The sequence below is a fragment of the Heteronotia binoei genome, chromosome 9 (genome assembly GCF_032191835.1).
Source record: "Heteronotia binoei isolate CCM8104 ecotype False Entrance Well chromosome 9, APGP_CSIRO_Hbin_v1, whole genome shotgun sequence".
NCBI classification, from domain to species: Eukaryota; Metazoa; Chordata; class Lepidosauria; order Squamata; family Gekkonidae; genus Heteronotia; species Heteronotia binoei.
In genome coordinates, this window is record NC_083231.1 from 54016020 (window position 1) to 54034737 (window position 18718).

The 18718-nt window shown below is 42.1% G+C and overlaps 1 protein-coding gene across 1 annotated transcript in view; it reads right to left on the minus strand.

The window, feature by feature from the left end:
- GUCY1B1 (guanylate cyclase 1 soluble subunit beta 1) overlaps nucleotides 1-18718 on the minus strand; it is a 70592-nt gene that overhangs the window by 10364 nt on the left and 41510 nt on the right. The window contains exons 6-11 of the mRNA XM_060246608.1: nucleotides 15813-16043; nucleotides 14672-14788; nucleotides 14280-14413; nucleotides 10447-10644; nucleotides 1431-1668; nucleotides 677-817 (exon numbers count right to left, since the gene is read on the minus strand). Of these exons, the coding sequence (XP_060102591.1) occupies nucleotides 677-817; nucleotides 1431-1668; nucleotides 10447-10644; nucleotides 14280-14413; nucleotides 14672-14788; nucleotides 15813-16043 (1059 nt within the window). The remainder of the gene's footprint in view (nucleotides 1-676; nucleotides 818-1430; nucleotides 1669-10446; nucleotides 10645-14279; nucleotides 14414-14671; nucleotides 14789-15812; nucleotides 16044-18718) is intronic.

The following is an 18718-nucleotide window of genomic DNA, read 5'->3' on the forward strand; positions in this document are numbered from 1 at the left end:
TGTAGGATGTTATACCCATGTTAATAAATCCCAAATGTCTTCCAGACAGTTATCAGAACTCCTAACAAGTATCCCTAATCACTATTCAGGTTGTCAAAGTAAATTGGGTCACAAAAGTATAGATCTAGAATAAATGTAAAATGTTCTGCTTCAACTTTGAATTGAGTGACTGCTAAGATTATGATGGCAAATACTCTACCACAAACACTCATTTGAAAAAAAGACACTTTCTGATGATGCTAAGCAAGGGAAAGAAAGAAAGAAAGAAAGAAAGAAAGAAAGAAAGAAAGAAAGAAAGAAAGAAAGAAAGAAAGAAAGAAAGAAAGAAAGAAAGAAAGAAAGAAAGAAAGAAAGAAAGAAAGAAAGAAAGAAAGAAAGAAAGAAAGAAAGAAAGAAAGAAAGAAAGAAAGAAAGAAAGAAAGAAAGAAAGAAGTGCTGGAGCTCATTAGCATAACTCATTTGCATAACCCTAATCTGAGTGAAGAGCAGGGTATAAATCCAACTCTTCTTCTGAAACCTGTGGCCCTAATCCAACACTCTGACTGCGGTGACATTGGGTATTACACAACTGAAGAATTTTAGACTTACCTATCTGTCTAGGATGTATCTGGGAATCCTGGACTGTAAATATATTTATACAAAAACCTCAAGAGATAAAATATTGCTGATTACTAACCTGAACAGACTCTCCATCAACCTGAACCTGCCCAGCAATTTCCATCATATCCAGTGCTAAATGGCAGATTGAACGGGCATGATGAATGCATGGTTCTGGTAAACCACTTACTGTCATATACTTGTCTCCAACTGTTTCAACCTAACAAAAAAAAAAAGATAGTTATTCTACTTTGTTGGTTACAGAGACCTACAGGTATGGAGAATGATACACATTAGCATTATCACTTCTAACTCAGAAAACAAACTATCAACACTAGAAAATTATGTCTCCAGCAGTACTTAATCAAAACCATGTATCTTCAGGCTGGTACCCAAGGTGCAGGGTTAGGATAGCTAATGCAGAAAAAATAAAAGGAATGACAGCCCCAAATTCTGAAAGGGAAAAGCAAAACCACAACTACTTGGAAATAAAAATGTAATATGGCCAACACATTTCTAAGAAATCTTCTTTGAGATTATATGAATCTTGATCTATCTTCTGAAATAACAAGCTAAAACAGTTCACAGAGTGGTTGTAACACACTGTTACACAAACAGTGCACAACGAGGCTGGAAGTGGGAAAAAAGATGGGCATATGCTGTCCAGGATGTTACTGGCTTTACCTGGTTCCACAACAATGGGGATGCTTAATTCAACATTAGATCAGTTATGTATGGCATTATTCCTTATGGATGGGCCTGCCAGTCAAGTGTGGTTTACATGACTGAACAATGGATTCTGGAGAAATTAAAAAGTGAAAATTTGTACTTACCTTATAAACAAAGGGATTCTTTCGTGAATCAGTCAGAATATCAAATCTGGTGTAAATATCATTTAAAAGGTTGACAATTTTCATGGCTCCTTCTCCAGAGGCATGTTTGCTGCAAAAGGCATTGAATCCCACAATGCCACTAAAAAGTATGGTTACATTATCATAACGCTTTGCTGGCACAGGGCGCTTGTGTCTCAGTTCATTGGCCACAGATGGAGGAAGTACAGAATACAACAGCCTACATAATGTGAAAAAGTAACAGCAATGAATGGGGGGTGGAGAGGGAAGAGTGAAGAAAAAGGTGAATTTCTGTGTCAGTGCAATTGAATATGCAATGTGACTTTAAGAACTATTTGTTTATTTAATTCAGTTATACCCTGGCTTCTTCCCCAAGGGGGACTGAAAGCAGCTTACATCATTTTATTCTCATAGCAACCCTGTGGGGTAGATTAGGCTGAGGGAGTGTGACTGGCTTACGATCACACAGTGAGCTCCCATGGCATAAGTTGGGTTTCAAACTTCCAGATACTAATCCGACAATCTTAACCACCGCACCAGACTAGCTCTCAATATTGGGTTACAGCATTCGCTTATTCAGGATGTTAATGATGAACTTCATCACCCTTAAATAGCAGGCACTTGTTTGCATCAGAATGTTTCCTAGAGTAAATGAAGGTTTAAAGAAGTGTACCTACATTATCAAACACCTACGGCAAGATATTGAACGCTGAAATTTGCTTGATTACATTATGGCATTGCATGTGTGTTTAAATTTCCATTATGGAAGTGGATGGGACAAAATAACCCAATGTAGTTTGTACCACATCCTTTATCTTTCTCATCAAAAGCATTTCTTAAAGCACACATTCGTGGTTGATTTGAATTAGATATCCAACAGCTTGAGACAGACAACTGCTTTTAACGGAACTGAGGATGGCATCTTAAAGGGATTGTTACCTATGATATACATCATTTATTTTGAGTGTCTCACTGTGTCAAGTCTGTCTGTAACTCTGGCTCAAGCAAAGAGCATGCTGGGTAGAACCAAAGTATAACCAAATGCTGCTAGCTCATCCTCTCCTATTCCCCCCTCCCATCAGAGAACTGTTCCTGCTTTGAAATGGTAATGTGTGAAAACTCTTATCTGTGCCTTCTTAACTCAGGCTTGGGGGAGAGGAAGGAGCCTGGGAGTATCAAGACCAAATGGGCCTCTAATCAACATGAGAATGTATTTGTAACATCTATGTGTGAATGTCCCCTGCACAATCCTCCCTCCCCGTAGGAATCCCTTTGAATCCCTTATATGCAATGTATCTACTGTATGTACTTTAGTCTTTTCAAGACCTGGCTTAGGCCACAAGTATCAGTATCAATAAAATAGAGTCTTTGTATCTACACCGACTCATCATTGAATCTGCAGACTTGACACACTGATGCCAATTGAAGAGAAGCAACATTGGGAGGACCATACACTTCACAAAAATATATATACTTTAAAAAAGCCCTTCAGCACTCTAGAATGACAATTCTATTTTTTTAGCTCAGAATATACAGTATTTCAGTAAGATCTAGCTTTTAAAATTTATTACCCCCACCAATAGAGTGTACAGACAAAAGCCCTTTTCATATTACCACTCTAAACTAGATGTTAAACCACTGTTGGCCTGATTTCAAGTAAAACAATACAGGGACAGGGGTTTCATACAGCGAATTTCCATCCGTTAATGAGCCATCTCTGAAGCTCTATGGTAATTTCAAACAGTTCTGGGCAGATTTTTTCCTGTCCTTTTTTGCTGTGCAATCTTCCTCAGACTTTTTTTTTTTAATGTTCTGAGCACTATAGTGCTAAACTGATATAGCACTTCAGTCACTATACAGCACTGAGTCAATGCATCTCAGTGGTGCTACTACTGAAGTGCTAAATCGGTTAAGTGTACAGAGCTCAACTTAGAATGTTAAAAAAAATGTCTGTAAAAAAGGTTTGGGGGGAAATGACATTGTAGGAAGCACTATGGACATTTTAAGCAGCACACCACAGCAATTCAAGAGCACAACAAGGGATTGAAAATGGAAAAAAGTACGTAGTTTTGCTCAAAAGTGGCTCAGCTACACTTTGCTAACCAGATGCAAGCAGGTTTGTATGAACAGGTAAATAAATTCCACTAGCAGCCGTTTACTAAAATGGGTCTGTCTGAAATGATGGGAAAAATCCATTAGCAACCAGTTACTAAAATGGAATACAAAGGCAGTCTGAAAAAGGGCAGAATGTTGCATTCTAAAGATGAAACCTAAGATACTCCTAGATTCAAAGTTATAGATAGTCAGATTTTATTACAGATGTTCTGAACCAGCAACTTTCCTATATTTTTAATTATGGCCAAAAAGTATTTGCTAATTTTGATAATTAAGACAGAAAATTTTGCTACTTTAAAAGGCGAAATAATAACATAATAAATTGGGAAAGATCAATTATGTGCCATTAAATCAACATTAGCATCCAAGACCAAGCCATAAAAGTTAGATTGGGGGGGGGGGGGACAGAGAGATCAGAAATAGAGATAGTAATAAAAGTAGGAGGGAAATTCTTCAAAGAATAGTACATAAAGTCTTCCAGAATCCCTTGAGTGCATCAAAACACTTTACACAAACACTCAATGACATAATATATTTTGTAGATAATCAGATTATTTCCATTAACTCATTGTTCCCTCATTTTATAGGTCAAATCTGTAATCATATTCAAATCATACAAGACATTTAACCATTGTTCCTACAGGGATGCTACTGGAAATAGTGATCCCTGGCCTGCCTATAAAGTTTAGAACAGATCGCCTTTAGAACACAAAGGGTTGTATCTAATCAATTTCTCCATAGCTGAAAAAGAAGGAGGGTATCTCCATGGTACCCACATGGACAAAAGCCACCTGGAATTGAACCTGTAGTACAAATAGGGCTTGAGGAATTTCCACTACCACAATGAAACTTTATGCAACTGCTAGAATTTCTTGATGCTTCCTACTTATTTTCAGCAGCATTCCTGTGGCAAATGTAATCTAGGAGGATTTCACTTTTTATGCTGTACAAGAGGGGGATACATGACAATTCACGGGGTAAGAAAATCCCATTTTCCTTTTTTGGCACCCAGCTCTTTCCCTCTTGTAATGTTCATTGCCTGACCTTCCCTTGTCCCAGTCTCAGTGGGGCCAAATTCACAATCTCTCTCTTGAAAGGCCCAGTACTCAATGCCAAAATTTTCAGCAGAGAATTATTACACAATATGTTTCATAAATGTAGCTTTTCCAGTTACCAGAGAATGTGAAAAGATCTACAAACATGGATAACAGGTGTCCCCAGTCAGAATCAGTTCTTATTATAACATTTAAATAATCATATGCTATGTTTAGTTGAACACTATCCTATGAGTAGTTAGCTCTCTAGAACTCCTCAATGCTACCTACAGTCTAAGAGAGATAGGAGACCAACAGCTCACACATGCGTCCCTGCAACCCCTGCAATTCTCAGTTATAATGTCTGATCTGCTGAGGGTTCTTGTTAATGATGGTGGGTTTTACAGTGATTGATTGATTGGATTTCTATCCTACCCTCCCCACAAAGTGGGCTTGGGGAGAGTAACAACAAATCAAGAACATTAAAAACCAGTTAATATATAACCCTAAAAATAATTACACAGTTTAAAACAATTAAAAGATGGTGATTAGCAATCATGAGAGATATAGCCCCATAGCTGGAGTAGATGAAATGGAGTCAGATAAGATTGATATAACATTGGTACTCCACATGGGCTTTTTTAAAGTATATATATTTTTGTGAAGTGTATGGTCCTCCCAATGTTGCTTCTCTTCAATTGGCATCAGTGTGTCAAGTCTGCAGATTCAATGATGAGTCGGTGTAGATACAAAGACTCTATTTTATTGATACTGATACTTGTGGCCTAAGCCAGGTCTTGAAAAGACTAAAGTACATACAGTAGATACATTGCATATAAGGTATACTTCAAAGGGAGGCCAAGTGATTAAGTGACCACTGCTTCAACCGAAAGTCTGATGGAACAGCTGTTTTACAGATCCTGCAGAACTGCAGCAAGCTCTGACTGGCTGATTGGTTTATACTGATTGGCTTTCCAGTATAAAAATGAAGTGAATAAAAAAGACAGTGAAGACCTGTTAATGGCAGAATTGAAATACTAGCATTCAAAGCAAAATATCTGTATTATGCTATGTTCCCATAATTTTCAAATTAAAGTAATCATAACTCTGTCCTACTTGTATTCAGGGACCTTCCCAGGGTTTTTGAAGGAGATAGTGGTAGGACCATTCTTGAGAAAAACAACTTTAGATCCTATGGATCCAGCCAACTTGTGTCAAACCTTCTGTTCCTAGATAAAGTAGCTGAGAGAGAGGTAGTGGAGCAACTCCAGGCTTTCCTGCATTACTCCTATGTTTTGGGCACATTTCTGTGTAGCTTCCATCTGGGTTCTGCGGTGAAGACCGAGCTGGTCACCCTCACAGATGACTTCCAGAGACACCTGGATCGGGGTGGGTCACCGCTGCTGTCATTAGTTGACTTGACAGCAGTGTTTGACATGGTCGATTATGACCTTATGACCCAACACCCTGCCAACAGGATAAGAGGGACTGCCTTGCAATGGCTTGTCTCCTTTCTCCATAGTCAAGGACAGAGGGTGGCACTTGGGGAGAGGGTGTCACCACGTCCTCTTAGCCTTGGCCAGGGACTTTTCCGCCTTGGCTTGGGTCTGGTGGAACTCTCTACCAAGTGAGATCAGGGCCCTGTGGGACTTCCAGATAAGAGTCCACTGCTACACCAAACTAGGCAGAATCAGAGTTGTCCCACCAGACGTTTGGCTGAAGCAACAGGTGCCCAGTTACATCAGCCTCCCCAGCTCCATCTGCGCCCCCGCAGGAGGCTGGCTCCATGGTATACCTTGGAGCTACGTCAACTGAAACAAGGGCTCAGATGACTAGAGAGGCAGTGGCAGCATACTCGGGACGAATCAACGAGAACATCCTACAGAACGTTTATGAAGTCTTATGAAATGGCAGTCAAGGCCGCAAAGAAAGACTACTTTGCGGCCAGGATTGCATCTGCAAATTCGCGCCCAGCACAATTATTTAGTATAATTAGAGACCTTACCACATTGCCTCAAGGCAAACCAAACGTTAGAGAATTAGAGATAGGCTATGAGGCTTTTGCTAAACATTTTGCAGATAAAATCACATTGCTTCACCAAGACCTGCCTACCACATTTGAAACAGTACAGGAACTTGAGGCTCCGTGCCTGTCTTCATGTTTAGTGTTGGATCGGTTCGACCCACTTAGCCCGGACGAAGTCGACGGAATTCTCTCTGTTGCACGACCAACAACGTGTGATTTGGACCCTTGCCCCTCTTGGCTGATTAAATCTTGCCAGAGGGAGCTTAGATGTCCTTTAAGGGACATAATAAATAGATCCCTCTCAGAGGGGCGTTTTCCATCACCTCTGAAAGAGGCTTTGGTCCATCCCCTCCTGAAAAAATGTACAGCAGACCCGGCCGAATTGGCAAATTACCGACCGGTCTCTAATTTACCGTTTTTAGGTAAAATTATTGAGAGGGCAGTGGCGTTGCAACTGCAGAGGTTTCTGGATGACGCTTCTATCCTAGACCCTTGCCAGTTCGGCTTTCGCCCGGCCCATGGGACGGAGACAGTGCTGGTCGCCTTGGCAGATGACCTCCAACGGCAGCTGGATCGAGGCGGCGTGGCGGTGCTGATGTTGCTAGACCTGAAGGCTGCGTTCGACATGGTCGACCATCAGCTACTGACCCACCGACTCGCCGACATAGGGGTTAGGGGGCTGGCCCTACAATGGCTTTCCTCCTTCCTCAAAGGACGGGGACAAAGGGTGGCAATCGGGGGTGAGCTCTCTCGGAGGCGCACACTAGATTGTGGGGTGCCTCAGGGAGCGGTTCTCTCTCCGATGCTATTTAACCTCTATATGCGCCCCCTTGCCCAGATTGTCCGGAGGTTTGGGCTGGGTTGTCATCAGTATGCAGATGACACCCAGCTCTATCTGCTAATGGATGGCCGGCCTGACTGCGTCCCAGGGAATCTGGACCGGGCATTGAAGGCCGTGGCAACCTGGCTTAGGCTGAGTGGGCTGAAGCTGAATCCGATGAAGACAGAGGTCCTTCGTGTGGGCCGCGGTGCTCTGGGAGGGGAAATACCTCTCCCAGTTTTTGATGGTGCGCCGTTGAAAGTGGCGCGCCAGGTCAAGAGCCTGGGAGTCCTACTGGAGCCTTCACTATCAATGGAGGCCCAGGTAGCTGCCACTGCCAAGTCGGCATTTTTTCATCTGAAGCGGGCAAGGCAGTTGGCCCCTTTCCTGGAGCGCCGGGACCTAGCAACAGTGATCCACGCGACGGTCACCTCAAGATTGGATTACTGCAATGCCCTCTACATGGGGCTGCCTTTGTATCGAACCCGGAAGCTGCAGCTAGTGCAGAACGCAGCGGCCAGGCTGTTATTAGGACTCCCGAAATGGGAGCATATACAGCCAAGGCTGCGCGAACTGCACTGGCTGCCAGTTATATACCGGATTCGCTACAAAGTGCTGGTCATTACCTTTAAAGCCCTATATGGCCGAGGACCTGCCTACCTGAAGGACCGTCTCTCCCCATACGAGCCCCAAAGAGCACTGAGGTCAGCAGGGAAGAACAAGCTGACTGTCCCTGGGCCAAGGGAGGCAAAATTACAGAGCACACGGGCACGGGCTTTTTCCGTGGCAGCCCCGTGCCTGTGGAATCAACTCCCAGAGGAGGTGCAGGCCCTGCGGAGCTTAGACCAATTCCGCAGGGCCTGCAAGACCATCCTCTTTAGGCAGGCCTTTCCGGACTGCTGACAGAGGATGGCCGAATGGAGGATTCAACAAAGTGACTCCACAATGATTCTTGCCATCGTTTAAATATGTAAATGGATAAACAGCGCCCGGAACATCTCTGCTGCTGTTAAGTTATAGATTATATATGTTGGATTAGTTTTAAGATATGTATTAACTGTGTATAATTTTAATGTCGTTTTATAATTTTAATGCTGTTTTAACCATTGTATTCTGTATAATGTCTTATTGAATGTTGTTACCCGCCCTCAGCCTGCCTAGGCGGGGAGGGCGGGATACAAATAAAATTTAATAATAATAATTTCATCTTACTAATGTGTTGCCCCCTATTCCCAGATACCTGTTCCATTTGGGCATACACACAGTAACTCTGTAAAACCATTTTTGCCATCTTGTGTTGAATTATGGAGTTTTAACTGGATTATTGTGTAACTGCTTTTAAATGCTTTTATTTGATTAAATTTGTTGTGAACTGCACTGAACCTGCTTGTGGGGGAGGGTAAGATAAAAATATCATTAAATTAATTAATTAATTAATTTAAAAGAGACTTCCTGAATTAATGTAGCATCTCTCTCATTGAAATTTCTTACAATATCTTAGTAACTACGGGTGTGTGTTTGGCATAAACTGAACCAAATTCAGGTATTAATTCAGATCAAAGGATCTGATTTGCCTACTGATATAGCTGAGCCCAAATAAAAGACAATTATTTGAGTTAGCTATACCAAGGAGAGAATCAGCTGGGGTGGCAGGAGCTGAAGGCTTTGTGCCACTTCAGCCGGCGGGCTCCTCAAGCCAGGTCTGTGTGTGGCAGGGAGAGACCTCCCCACTGCATGCAGATCCTGGGGCCAGCTTCTCCAGGCAGGAAAGTCCCAGCCAGATCTGCTTGCCAAAACAAATTCAGCAATCCCAATTATTTCCCAAATCCCGATATCATACTGATACTGGGATTTGGGAATATCAGAAAATACCGATATTTTTCAGGTTCAGTATACCTGAACCCAAAAAATACTGGGGGAGGGGGGTTATGCACACCCCTATTATGAAATATCCTGTTGGTATTAATACACCAAATTCTGGGTAAATGTCTATATTGTTCATACTCTGTAAATGATTCTGCCTAGTTTGGTGTAGCAGTGGACTCTTATCTGGGAGAACCAGGTTTGATTCTCCACTTCTCCACATGCACCTGCTGATGTGACCTTGAGTCAGTCACGACTTCTCACAGAACTGTTCTGGGAGAGCAATTCTGGGAGAGCTCTCTCAGCTCTACCTATCTCACAGGGTGTCTGTTGTGGGGAGGGGAAGGAAAAGAAGATTGCAAACCGCTCTGAGACTCCTTCAGGTAATAAAGGGTGGGGTATAAATCAAATCTCTTCTTCTTCTAATGTAGATATCCTGGTATTATCCTCTTGAAACTTCAAATTTCAGAATGCAGACTATTCGTTTTTGGCTATACTTTTAGGTCTGCCAAGCTCAGAAGACCTAAAATAGTATGAAAACCATTCTAAATCTACTACATTCAGGTATGTTTCCCAAAGATACAAATCCCTTATAAAGGAGAGGGGAAAGAAATTGATACAGAGGTACACTGTACACTGATAACACTGGTATAGTTATTTGCCTGAATCCCACCTCTCTGCTCAGCAATGTCTGAAACCTTCCTCCAGTTTGTTTTTCCACTGGTGGAAGACCTGCTTAAGTATTCCTGGGCTACAGAAATACTTCAAAAGTTGCTGAACTGAGTGGTAGGCTATATGTCATTATGTATAAAGAAGAAAGTCACAGTGAAAGATCCTAAAATACATCACATTGAATGATCACTTTGGCTCCAACAATGAAATCTGAAATGGTGCCTCTTGTTATATTTTTATACGGGTGAGGAAACTGTTAGTTGACTGCAACTTACGTGTGCTTCAACAAGGAAAACAAGTCAAGACACTTCCTCCTAACCATTCTACACTAACTTTAAGAAGGCCACTCAAAATCCGAGAATGTTGGGAAGTTTCCCAGTAGAGGACAGCAAAACATTTCCATTGCTTTAAAATCCCAATTCCCAATTACAACTATTTTGTGAAATTGTTTGTTATTAGGAGGCTTACGTGTCTGTCTTTTTTTTCTCATCTTCCAGCGCTCTTAATGTATGCTGAAGCCTATCCGTTAGTATTTCTAACTCTTGGGTCAACTTGTATTCCTCTCTGAACTGCTCCCCCAGAAGTACTAAGTCACGAGTGGCATCATGCAATGGAATATCACTCAGGTATAGTCCTCTTCTGGTTAAGTCATCCAAATTCATCACACTGCAATACAGAGAAGTGCATCAAAGGCAAGATGAGAAAACAGTGGAATAAACTAGGTAGAGTTATCTTCAGCACACAAAAAAAATCCTGATTAACTGTAAGTATTTTTAAATTGGCAAATAATGTTTTTGGAACATGTACAGTACACAGTTGTCTGCTCTGCAGCCATAGGATATTATTATGTTGAATCCATACAGCTTCATCCAAAATAACAAAGGGTACTATAACACAATATGCTATCACTATGTTTTCCACTAACCAATGAAGGGAAAAGTGGAAGGAAGGAGGTGGAGTGAAATGATTTTGTGCAACATACTGTGCAGTATCCTACCACTTCATATGCAGATGGTGTAGTTCTCCTGCATTCCTCTTCATTGCTGCAGTTCTTTCTGACTCCTAGAGTGGCCAGTTTGGTAGTCACAGGACTCACAGCTGTGCAGGTTTAGAACTGGGAGCAAGGAGAGATAAAGAATTGAAATTGCTCCTCCTTCCTGCTCAGTATGCACAGCTCCACTGAGGGAAGGGGGCAATTTCATTCTCTCACTGCTGCCTGTTTACTCTCATCTCTGTGCCCCTGTGCAGATCTGGCAACCACAAGAGGAATTTTTCTGGGGATTGGAGGTTGCTGCAGCAAGGAAGGGGAACACAGGAAAACACTGTGCACCTTCTGTACATGACTAGGAGTATTATGTTGTAGGGGTGTGCATTTAACTCTATCCAAGCTGAAAAAATAGCTGGAAAATACCTTATCGGTCAAGTCATCCAAACTAAACATCCTTATCAGTATTTTCCAGCTATTCTTTCAATCAGATATAGATCTCAGTATTTTTTTTTTCAGCTATCTGAAACAGCTGAGTTCCAGATATCCCAAAAATAATCAGGATTTTCGGACTGCCAGATGGCTGAAGTTAAAAGGTGTTTAAAGGGATTGCAGCCCCTATAAACACCTCCTGGATGATCTTGTGGTTTAGACAGTGTGTTTCAAGAGATTAAAACCCTTTAAATTGCATTCCCTTTAAATGCCTTTCCTTCCTTCCACTGAAACCACAGGAGTGGGGGCATCTTCTTTGCGGGCCCATAGAAAAGTTTGCCTCTGCCTGAATAAACAGACCCCCTAGACCTCCAGATACCTCAGAATGATTCTCCATTATATCCTATGGGAACCACTGACCATAATGGTCCCCAAAAGGTATAATGGAGCCAAAAGATATTGAGATTTCCAAAAAATCTCAAATCTAAATACCATGCCAGTACTGGGATTTTTAACATTAAAACCATAGCGGTATTGGCAAAAAAGAGCTCTCCCATTGGTTGAAATCTGAGCTCCAACAACCTTTGGCCTATCACCTCTCACTCTGCACACTTATTGGCTCACTCCCCTGCCCCCCACCCACATCAGCCCTGGAACGTCGGAAACTGCCAAAACTCTCACACACGCTCTTATCTCTGACAGGCACACATCTCAGACACTTTGGTGGCTACTCTGCTTCAGAAGCCCTCACAAATGGCTCCTGCTGTCCTGCAACCACCCAAATTGCTTCCAAGCTCTCAACGCCTATGTGACTTTGCTGGCCAACTACAGTGCGCAGCCCTGCCCCCCTCACCAATAGCCTTGAGCTCTCAGAGTAGCTGCTGTCCTGTGCCCTCACAAACAGCCTGCAATCCAGCTTGTGCTTCCGTTGCCCCTAAACAGCCCACGCAGGCAGCCAACAACAGCGCTCAGCCCCTCTCTCACACACAAATGCCCTTAACAGACTTTGCACAGGGCCCTGCTGCTCTGTCGCACTCTCCACAATGTCATTGGGGCCTCCGCCACCAATACCACTCTGACTTCCCTGCAAGGTCCACAAAACAGCCCTCCAGGCTGTCTCTCTTCCTGGGCTGCCTCCCAAGTTCAAGCAGAACCAATCACCCTCTTCTGCCCTTCCAAGGCTGCACTCACAGCCTGGCTCCTGTGTGTCCATCTTCAACATGGCCTCAGAGCTGTCACTACAAAAGCCCTCTCCCAACCCCTTGATGGTACACAACACCTCCAAAAGGACTCTCCCAATGCATCCTGACAACTCCTCACTGGCCCAGCCTCTAATAAGGTACACAGCAACTTCTGGAGCCACTAATGCCTGTGTCAGCCAGGCTGGGGGAAGGAGGATCCCTACCATGCTGGATTGCCCAGTGAAGATTTTGTGCTGAGGAGGGAGAAAATTGGCCTTTGTTGAGAAATGCTTTACCTTGCATGACACAGGCAGGGGCTGTGTCTTGGGGATGGAGTCAGGCCATTGTGGGGTGGGGCTGCTTTTGACAATGCATTGCACAGCCAGACAGGCGGAAACACACAACATCACCAGTCCATTAATACCTCTAATTACCTTCGTCCTTTACAATTTCTCTCTTGCTATAGAAAGAAAATACCTTCACATTCTCTGCAACTGACACTGGCAGGTCATTACAAGTCCAAAGGGATGACAACAGCAGGGGCTGCGGCTTAGTGATATAGCATCTGCTTGCCATGCAGAACCTCATAAAATCAATCCCTGCCATGACCTTAAAAAAACCCTCTGTTTGACACTGACAGCCTGCTGCCCCTCTGGGCAAAACTTACCTTGCAGGAGCAGGGGTCTGCTCCTGACAAGGCAGAGGGGAGGAGACCTTTTCAAGGTCTACTTTGCCTTTTGAGGCAGAACTCCTTGGGCCCACTTCTGACTACAGCTACCAGCTCCAGGTTGGTGGGAAATTCCTGGAGATTTTGTTGTGAAGTCTAAGGAAGGCAGAGTTTGGGGAGGGGAGAGGTCTTGACTGAATATAATGCCATAGAGTCCACCCTCCAAAGCAGTTCTTTTCTCTAGGATGGGGACAGAGATCTGTTGACTGGAATTCAGTTGTGATCCCAGATCTTCAGATTCCACCTGAAGGATGGCTACCCTAGCCCTGGCAGCACCCTCTGGGTGACTTGATGCCACTTGACTGGCATGACTTAACTAGACCTGGCTGCTTGCTCCTGTTCAGCAGCAGCCACCCCCCCCCCCAATGACAGCCAGTGTGACTTCGCAGTTGCCAGCTCCAGGTTGGCAAATTCCTGGAGATTTGAGGAGTGGAGCCTGAAGGGGATGAGTCTGAGGAGGGGTGGGACCTCCGACAGGTACAATGCCATAGACTTCACCCCCAAATTAGCCATTTCCTCCTGGGAACTACTGTTGCCAATCTTCAAGTAAGGGCTGGAGATCACTCAGAATTGTAACTGCTGCAATTCTGGCAGAGATAAGCTCCTGCTGAGGTGGGAGGAAATGAATGCTTTCACTTGGGTGGGTGGGAAGACAGCAAAGGTGGGAGGGGCACTCGTATTTTTCTCCACAACAGGCCTTATTCCTAGTTCAGGAATATTGGAAAACACTGATGGGGAGGGTTCAATATACCCAAACACCCCAAATACTGATTTGTTTTTTTTACACCGCTATTATGTTGTAATATAAGGAAGAAGCAAAGAAACACAGGATGGTAATTCCATCTTTCTTGCAACTAGAAGTTCCTCCCTCACTGGACTTAAACTATTATGGCAACAAAATGTCTTTCAGGAAATGTTTTAGTCCAAGATCACAATATCCATTTTGGTAATGATGCAACTGTCACTTATTACTTACCTTGGAGAACAAAGAAAGAGAATGCTATCTGCTTCAGGTAAGTAGATCATTTGACCCTTAAGACGTAAGCAGCTAATTTCAGTACCAGTTAATTCATCTTCGCACTCCAGCTTTTCCACATCCAGCAGCCCTTCCTTGTAAAGAAAAAGGTCATAACTGCAACTTAATATGACATGTCTTCCTGTGCCCACAATCCACTTTATTATGATTCTATTATTATCTACAGTAAAATGTGTGTTTTATCTCTGTTTTTTCCTTCCTGGACCCAAACAGAAATACCTCAAGAATGTACTAAAGAAATAATTTCAGTGTCTTGTAACTCTATTGTTCATCCAAGAAAAGCATGAATACTAACTGAGAAAAAAATGCACGGACCATATTTAGATTATTACCTTGCTCCTCAATACAAAGACAGTATTGATGTGTGAGAGGATTCCATGGAAACTTATATCAATGTGAGGCCGAACCAAAGAAAATACTGACAGGAGATTGCAGTATCCCGGTTGGAGCTGAAACATAACGAACAGAGAAATTTCGCTTTAAAGAACTAAAATTATTTATCGTCAGTAATAGATGTTTTGATTATATTCTGCTTTTCTTATATTGCATGCAATAATACAATATTTAGGGGGCTCTTCCCCCTTTGCTATTGGATTCCATCTTTTTACAGCTGTGCACCATATTTTAAAAAGGGAAATTGGAACTCAAATTTAGTACTTTCATATTTATATTTTTAAAGAGTTTCCTGTTTTAAAATTGGCAGATTCTACAAGTCCCTCCTCAATGGTAATTGCTCCAGAGTACCATCTTGACATCCATCATTCACAGCATGGATTCCACTTACTGAACTGTATACCAGGGCAAACTATACATTATGGTGTCCATGGATTTGACCTAGGATTTTCAACCTCCAGTGGGCACCTGTTATTACAATTAATCCCCAGCTAACCAAGATCAGTTGCCTAGGAGAAACCTGCTGCTTTGGAGGGTGAACTCTATGATGTTATACCTTGCCCTCCCCAAATGCCACCCTTTCCAGGCTCCACTCCCTAAATCTCCCGGTATTTCCAGACCTAGCAACCCTAATCCAAACTTTGGATGCTATCACCATTTTACACCTGAAGTTGGGCAATTAAAAAAATGCTGCAAGGACTTAATCCTGATTGGGCCAGAAGCATGGCAAGATCAAGCACTCTTGTCCGCTCCCCCACCTTTTAAAATGCCAAAATAGGGGCTGTTTTGGCACTTGAAAAGGCATGTGAAGATGATACAAGATCCCCGGGTCCTGCCATGCTGCAGGCCCAATCACAGCATTTTAGATCAGTCATAAAGAAAAACCTAGTTTCTTCTGTCTTTACTCAGAGCGTGGGGGGAAAGGCTAGTAGAAGGGAAACTTTAAAATATTTACCAGAAACATATGTGAAATTATAGAAAAGGCATTCTCGTGAATTTTTGCAGACGATATACTACAACCAAAGTAAAAAAGTCACATTTGTGTAGAAGGAGGACAGGCAAATAAAAACTGCAACTCACCTGTGGAAGGACCCTATAAATTGCATTGCCACACTGGGTGACAACAAGATCTCTATCAAAAATAATATGAAAAGGGAAAGCCTTGCAAAAAGTATAGGGGCTGATACGAGACTCTTGGGTACCATTCTCTTCAAATCTGTCCAGGTCTTCATAAAAATCCTCTTCTTTAGATTCCTTCTCTTCAATTAAAAACTGAATGTGATCACATTCTTCATTTCTTTGTTGAACAACCTACACACAATAAAGAAAAGATGGTTAATGATTTTTAGCCTCCTTCATTTACATTACAGTAGCTATTTTATTTTAAGAAATAATGGTAGTCACAGTTACTTACACTTTTTGGTACTGGATTTGAAATGTAGGATCAAATTGAACTGAATATGAATTTCTTGTTCCCTATACACTGCAAGCCCAGCCCAAAAACCCCAGTGCTATGATGTCATTTTCTGTCTATTCCTTGCTTTCTTCTAAATAAGGTTCTAGTTCTCCTCTACTCCATGTTATCTTTATAATCATCCTACTAAGTAGGTTAGATTGAAAGAGTAAGGGTGAATGGGTATTGTTGTCTAGTAAGCTTCGTGGCTGAGTGGAAATTTGAATCCCATGTCAATCTGGTTCTCTAATTACTGCACTCCATGGGCTCTTTTATCCATCACTAGTCCTAATAATGCAATTCTTACCTCTTTGGGTCCTCTATGGTCATTTATTTTAGTGACCCCTTTTCAACATGTTGCCTTTCAACAAAGCTTCCACGGAGTTTTATGCAGCAGAACAAAGGTACGAGATTAAATGGTAACTCACCAATGGTGCCACTTTATCATGTACATAATAAAAAACAAGGGGAACAGTAAAGAAATACCACCAATATTCTCAATAAAATGCAATCTATGGGTTTAAATGAGATGGCGAAAAATGAATGTATTAGGAAATAAAAACAACTCTACAACGCACTGTTTTATTCAATCATCCACTTGTGTAAGAGGAAATACGTTGGCTTGCATTGATTTCCATCCTGGCTACAACTTACTATGCAACATCATCGTTGCATAGTCTCTCTGAAACAACTATTTTGTGGATTGCAAAGAACTGTAAACTGGGGCAGAAAAATGGTAGTTGCCACCATGCACAAGAAGTTTCTTCTCTTGTGCAAACAGATTATTTTGATCCCTATCGTTCTTATTGCTATGATAATGCAATGATACTGTTGCTGTAAATGCAAACAGTAGACTACGGCTCTTAGAAAGTAGCTAACAAAACTGTTCCAAAACTCACCAATGAAACAGTATTACCTATGATTCACTACTGTTTAATTGCGAGAATGATTTAAGTAATGTATGTTCATGGCATTCAGTACAACCATAAACACATCATTGGAAAGATACTTCTTATCTAGCAAGGATAATGAAAAGCATGCAAATGTTTCTAAAGTCCTTTTAATGCCTAAGATTTCCTTATAAGACTGTTTTATAATACTGATATTCATAAGGTACCTGACCTGATACTAAGTCAGAGAAAACTCCCCATGACAAGACTGCATCCCCGTCTTAATAGTCCATGAAAATCAAAAAAGTTGAAAATTTAACATGATTGGAAATGTTTTTGAACAGGTAACACATGTTGTGAGTGATTCAGAATCTCTTTCCATCCAAAGTCCTTCACTCAGGTAGCTATGACAAAATAATTCTGAAGCTGTAAAAAAATAGAAAAAACCTTGACTCCTCTAGAAACCTCTACATAAAAAACACAGCATCCCTCTGTCACTCAGCTCATGAAAAATCCAAAACATGACTTACTATTACAGCAAAGTCTTCCCCACTCGATAAACCTTGGCGCTATTCTGTTCAGAACTATGCTAGCCCCTAACCGCTACAGAATGAATACAAGTCAATAATGGCACAAAATTACAATTGCAACCTTACTTGACAGCCCTGACTTGTTATTAGCGTGAATATCAGACCCTGTACAGGAAGGAGAGTGTGATAAACCAGAAGAGCAAAAAAAAAAAAAAGTCAAAAACTGGGAAAGAAAGAGGCCCTTGAGCCAAAGCTCAGATAAAAACATTTCTACTCTGTTCAGTCTACTTTGAATCAGTACCAAAAAAAAAAATCTATATAGATGTAAAAAACCCTATTGCTGGCACAAAGAGGGCAACAGCATAAGTATCCTTGTTAGGATTGGATGGTACCAGAGAAACTAAAAAGTAAACTAAGTTCCTTCAAATTTCAGTCCCACTGCTGATGGCTGTGTAATGTCACGCTGTCAAGAGAGGCAAAGTAAGTTAAAGAATTCTCACTGAACTCAACTGCTCCCATCTCATAATTCACCTCTATGGAGCCAACTGAGCATAGGAGTCCACTTTACTCTGCAGCCAATTACAGCATGGAATCAATGAGCAGTATATAAGCCCCAGCAGGCCACTCCTATCTCAGATAGTACAGTATGCAAGTATTTGGCGGTATAATTCTGGCCTCATGTTGTGCATTCTTACAGCACCCACATGGGGACTTGGGTTGTGTGATGGGAATTCTGGAGAAAAGGCATTTTGTGAGAATAATTAAGGCTGGCAAAGAACACAGGAAGACCATATGGTCTGCTCAGAATGCTACAGAGATGCCATCTCAGGTACAATCACTAGAAAGAAACCTCTACTGTAGCTGGGGTTGCAAGGACAAAGTGATCTGTGAGCAGGGCTCTTTTTCCAGCAGGAACTCTTCTGCATATTAGGCCATGCCCCCCTGATGTAGCCAATCCTCCAAGAGCTTAGAGGGTCCTTAGTACAGGGCTTACTGTAAGCTGCAGGAGGATTAGCTACATTAGGGGGTGTGGCTTAATATGCAAAGGAGCTCCTGCTAGAAAAAGAGCCCTGTCTGTGAGGTAAGTGACATAAACACCTGCCTGGGGAGGCC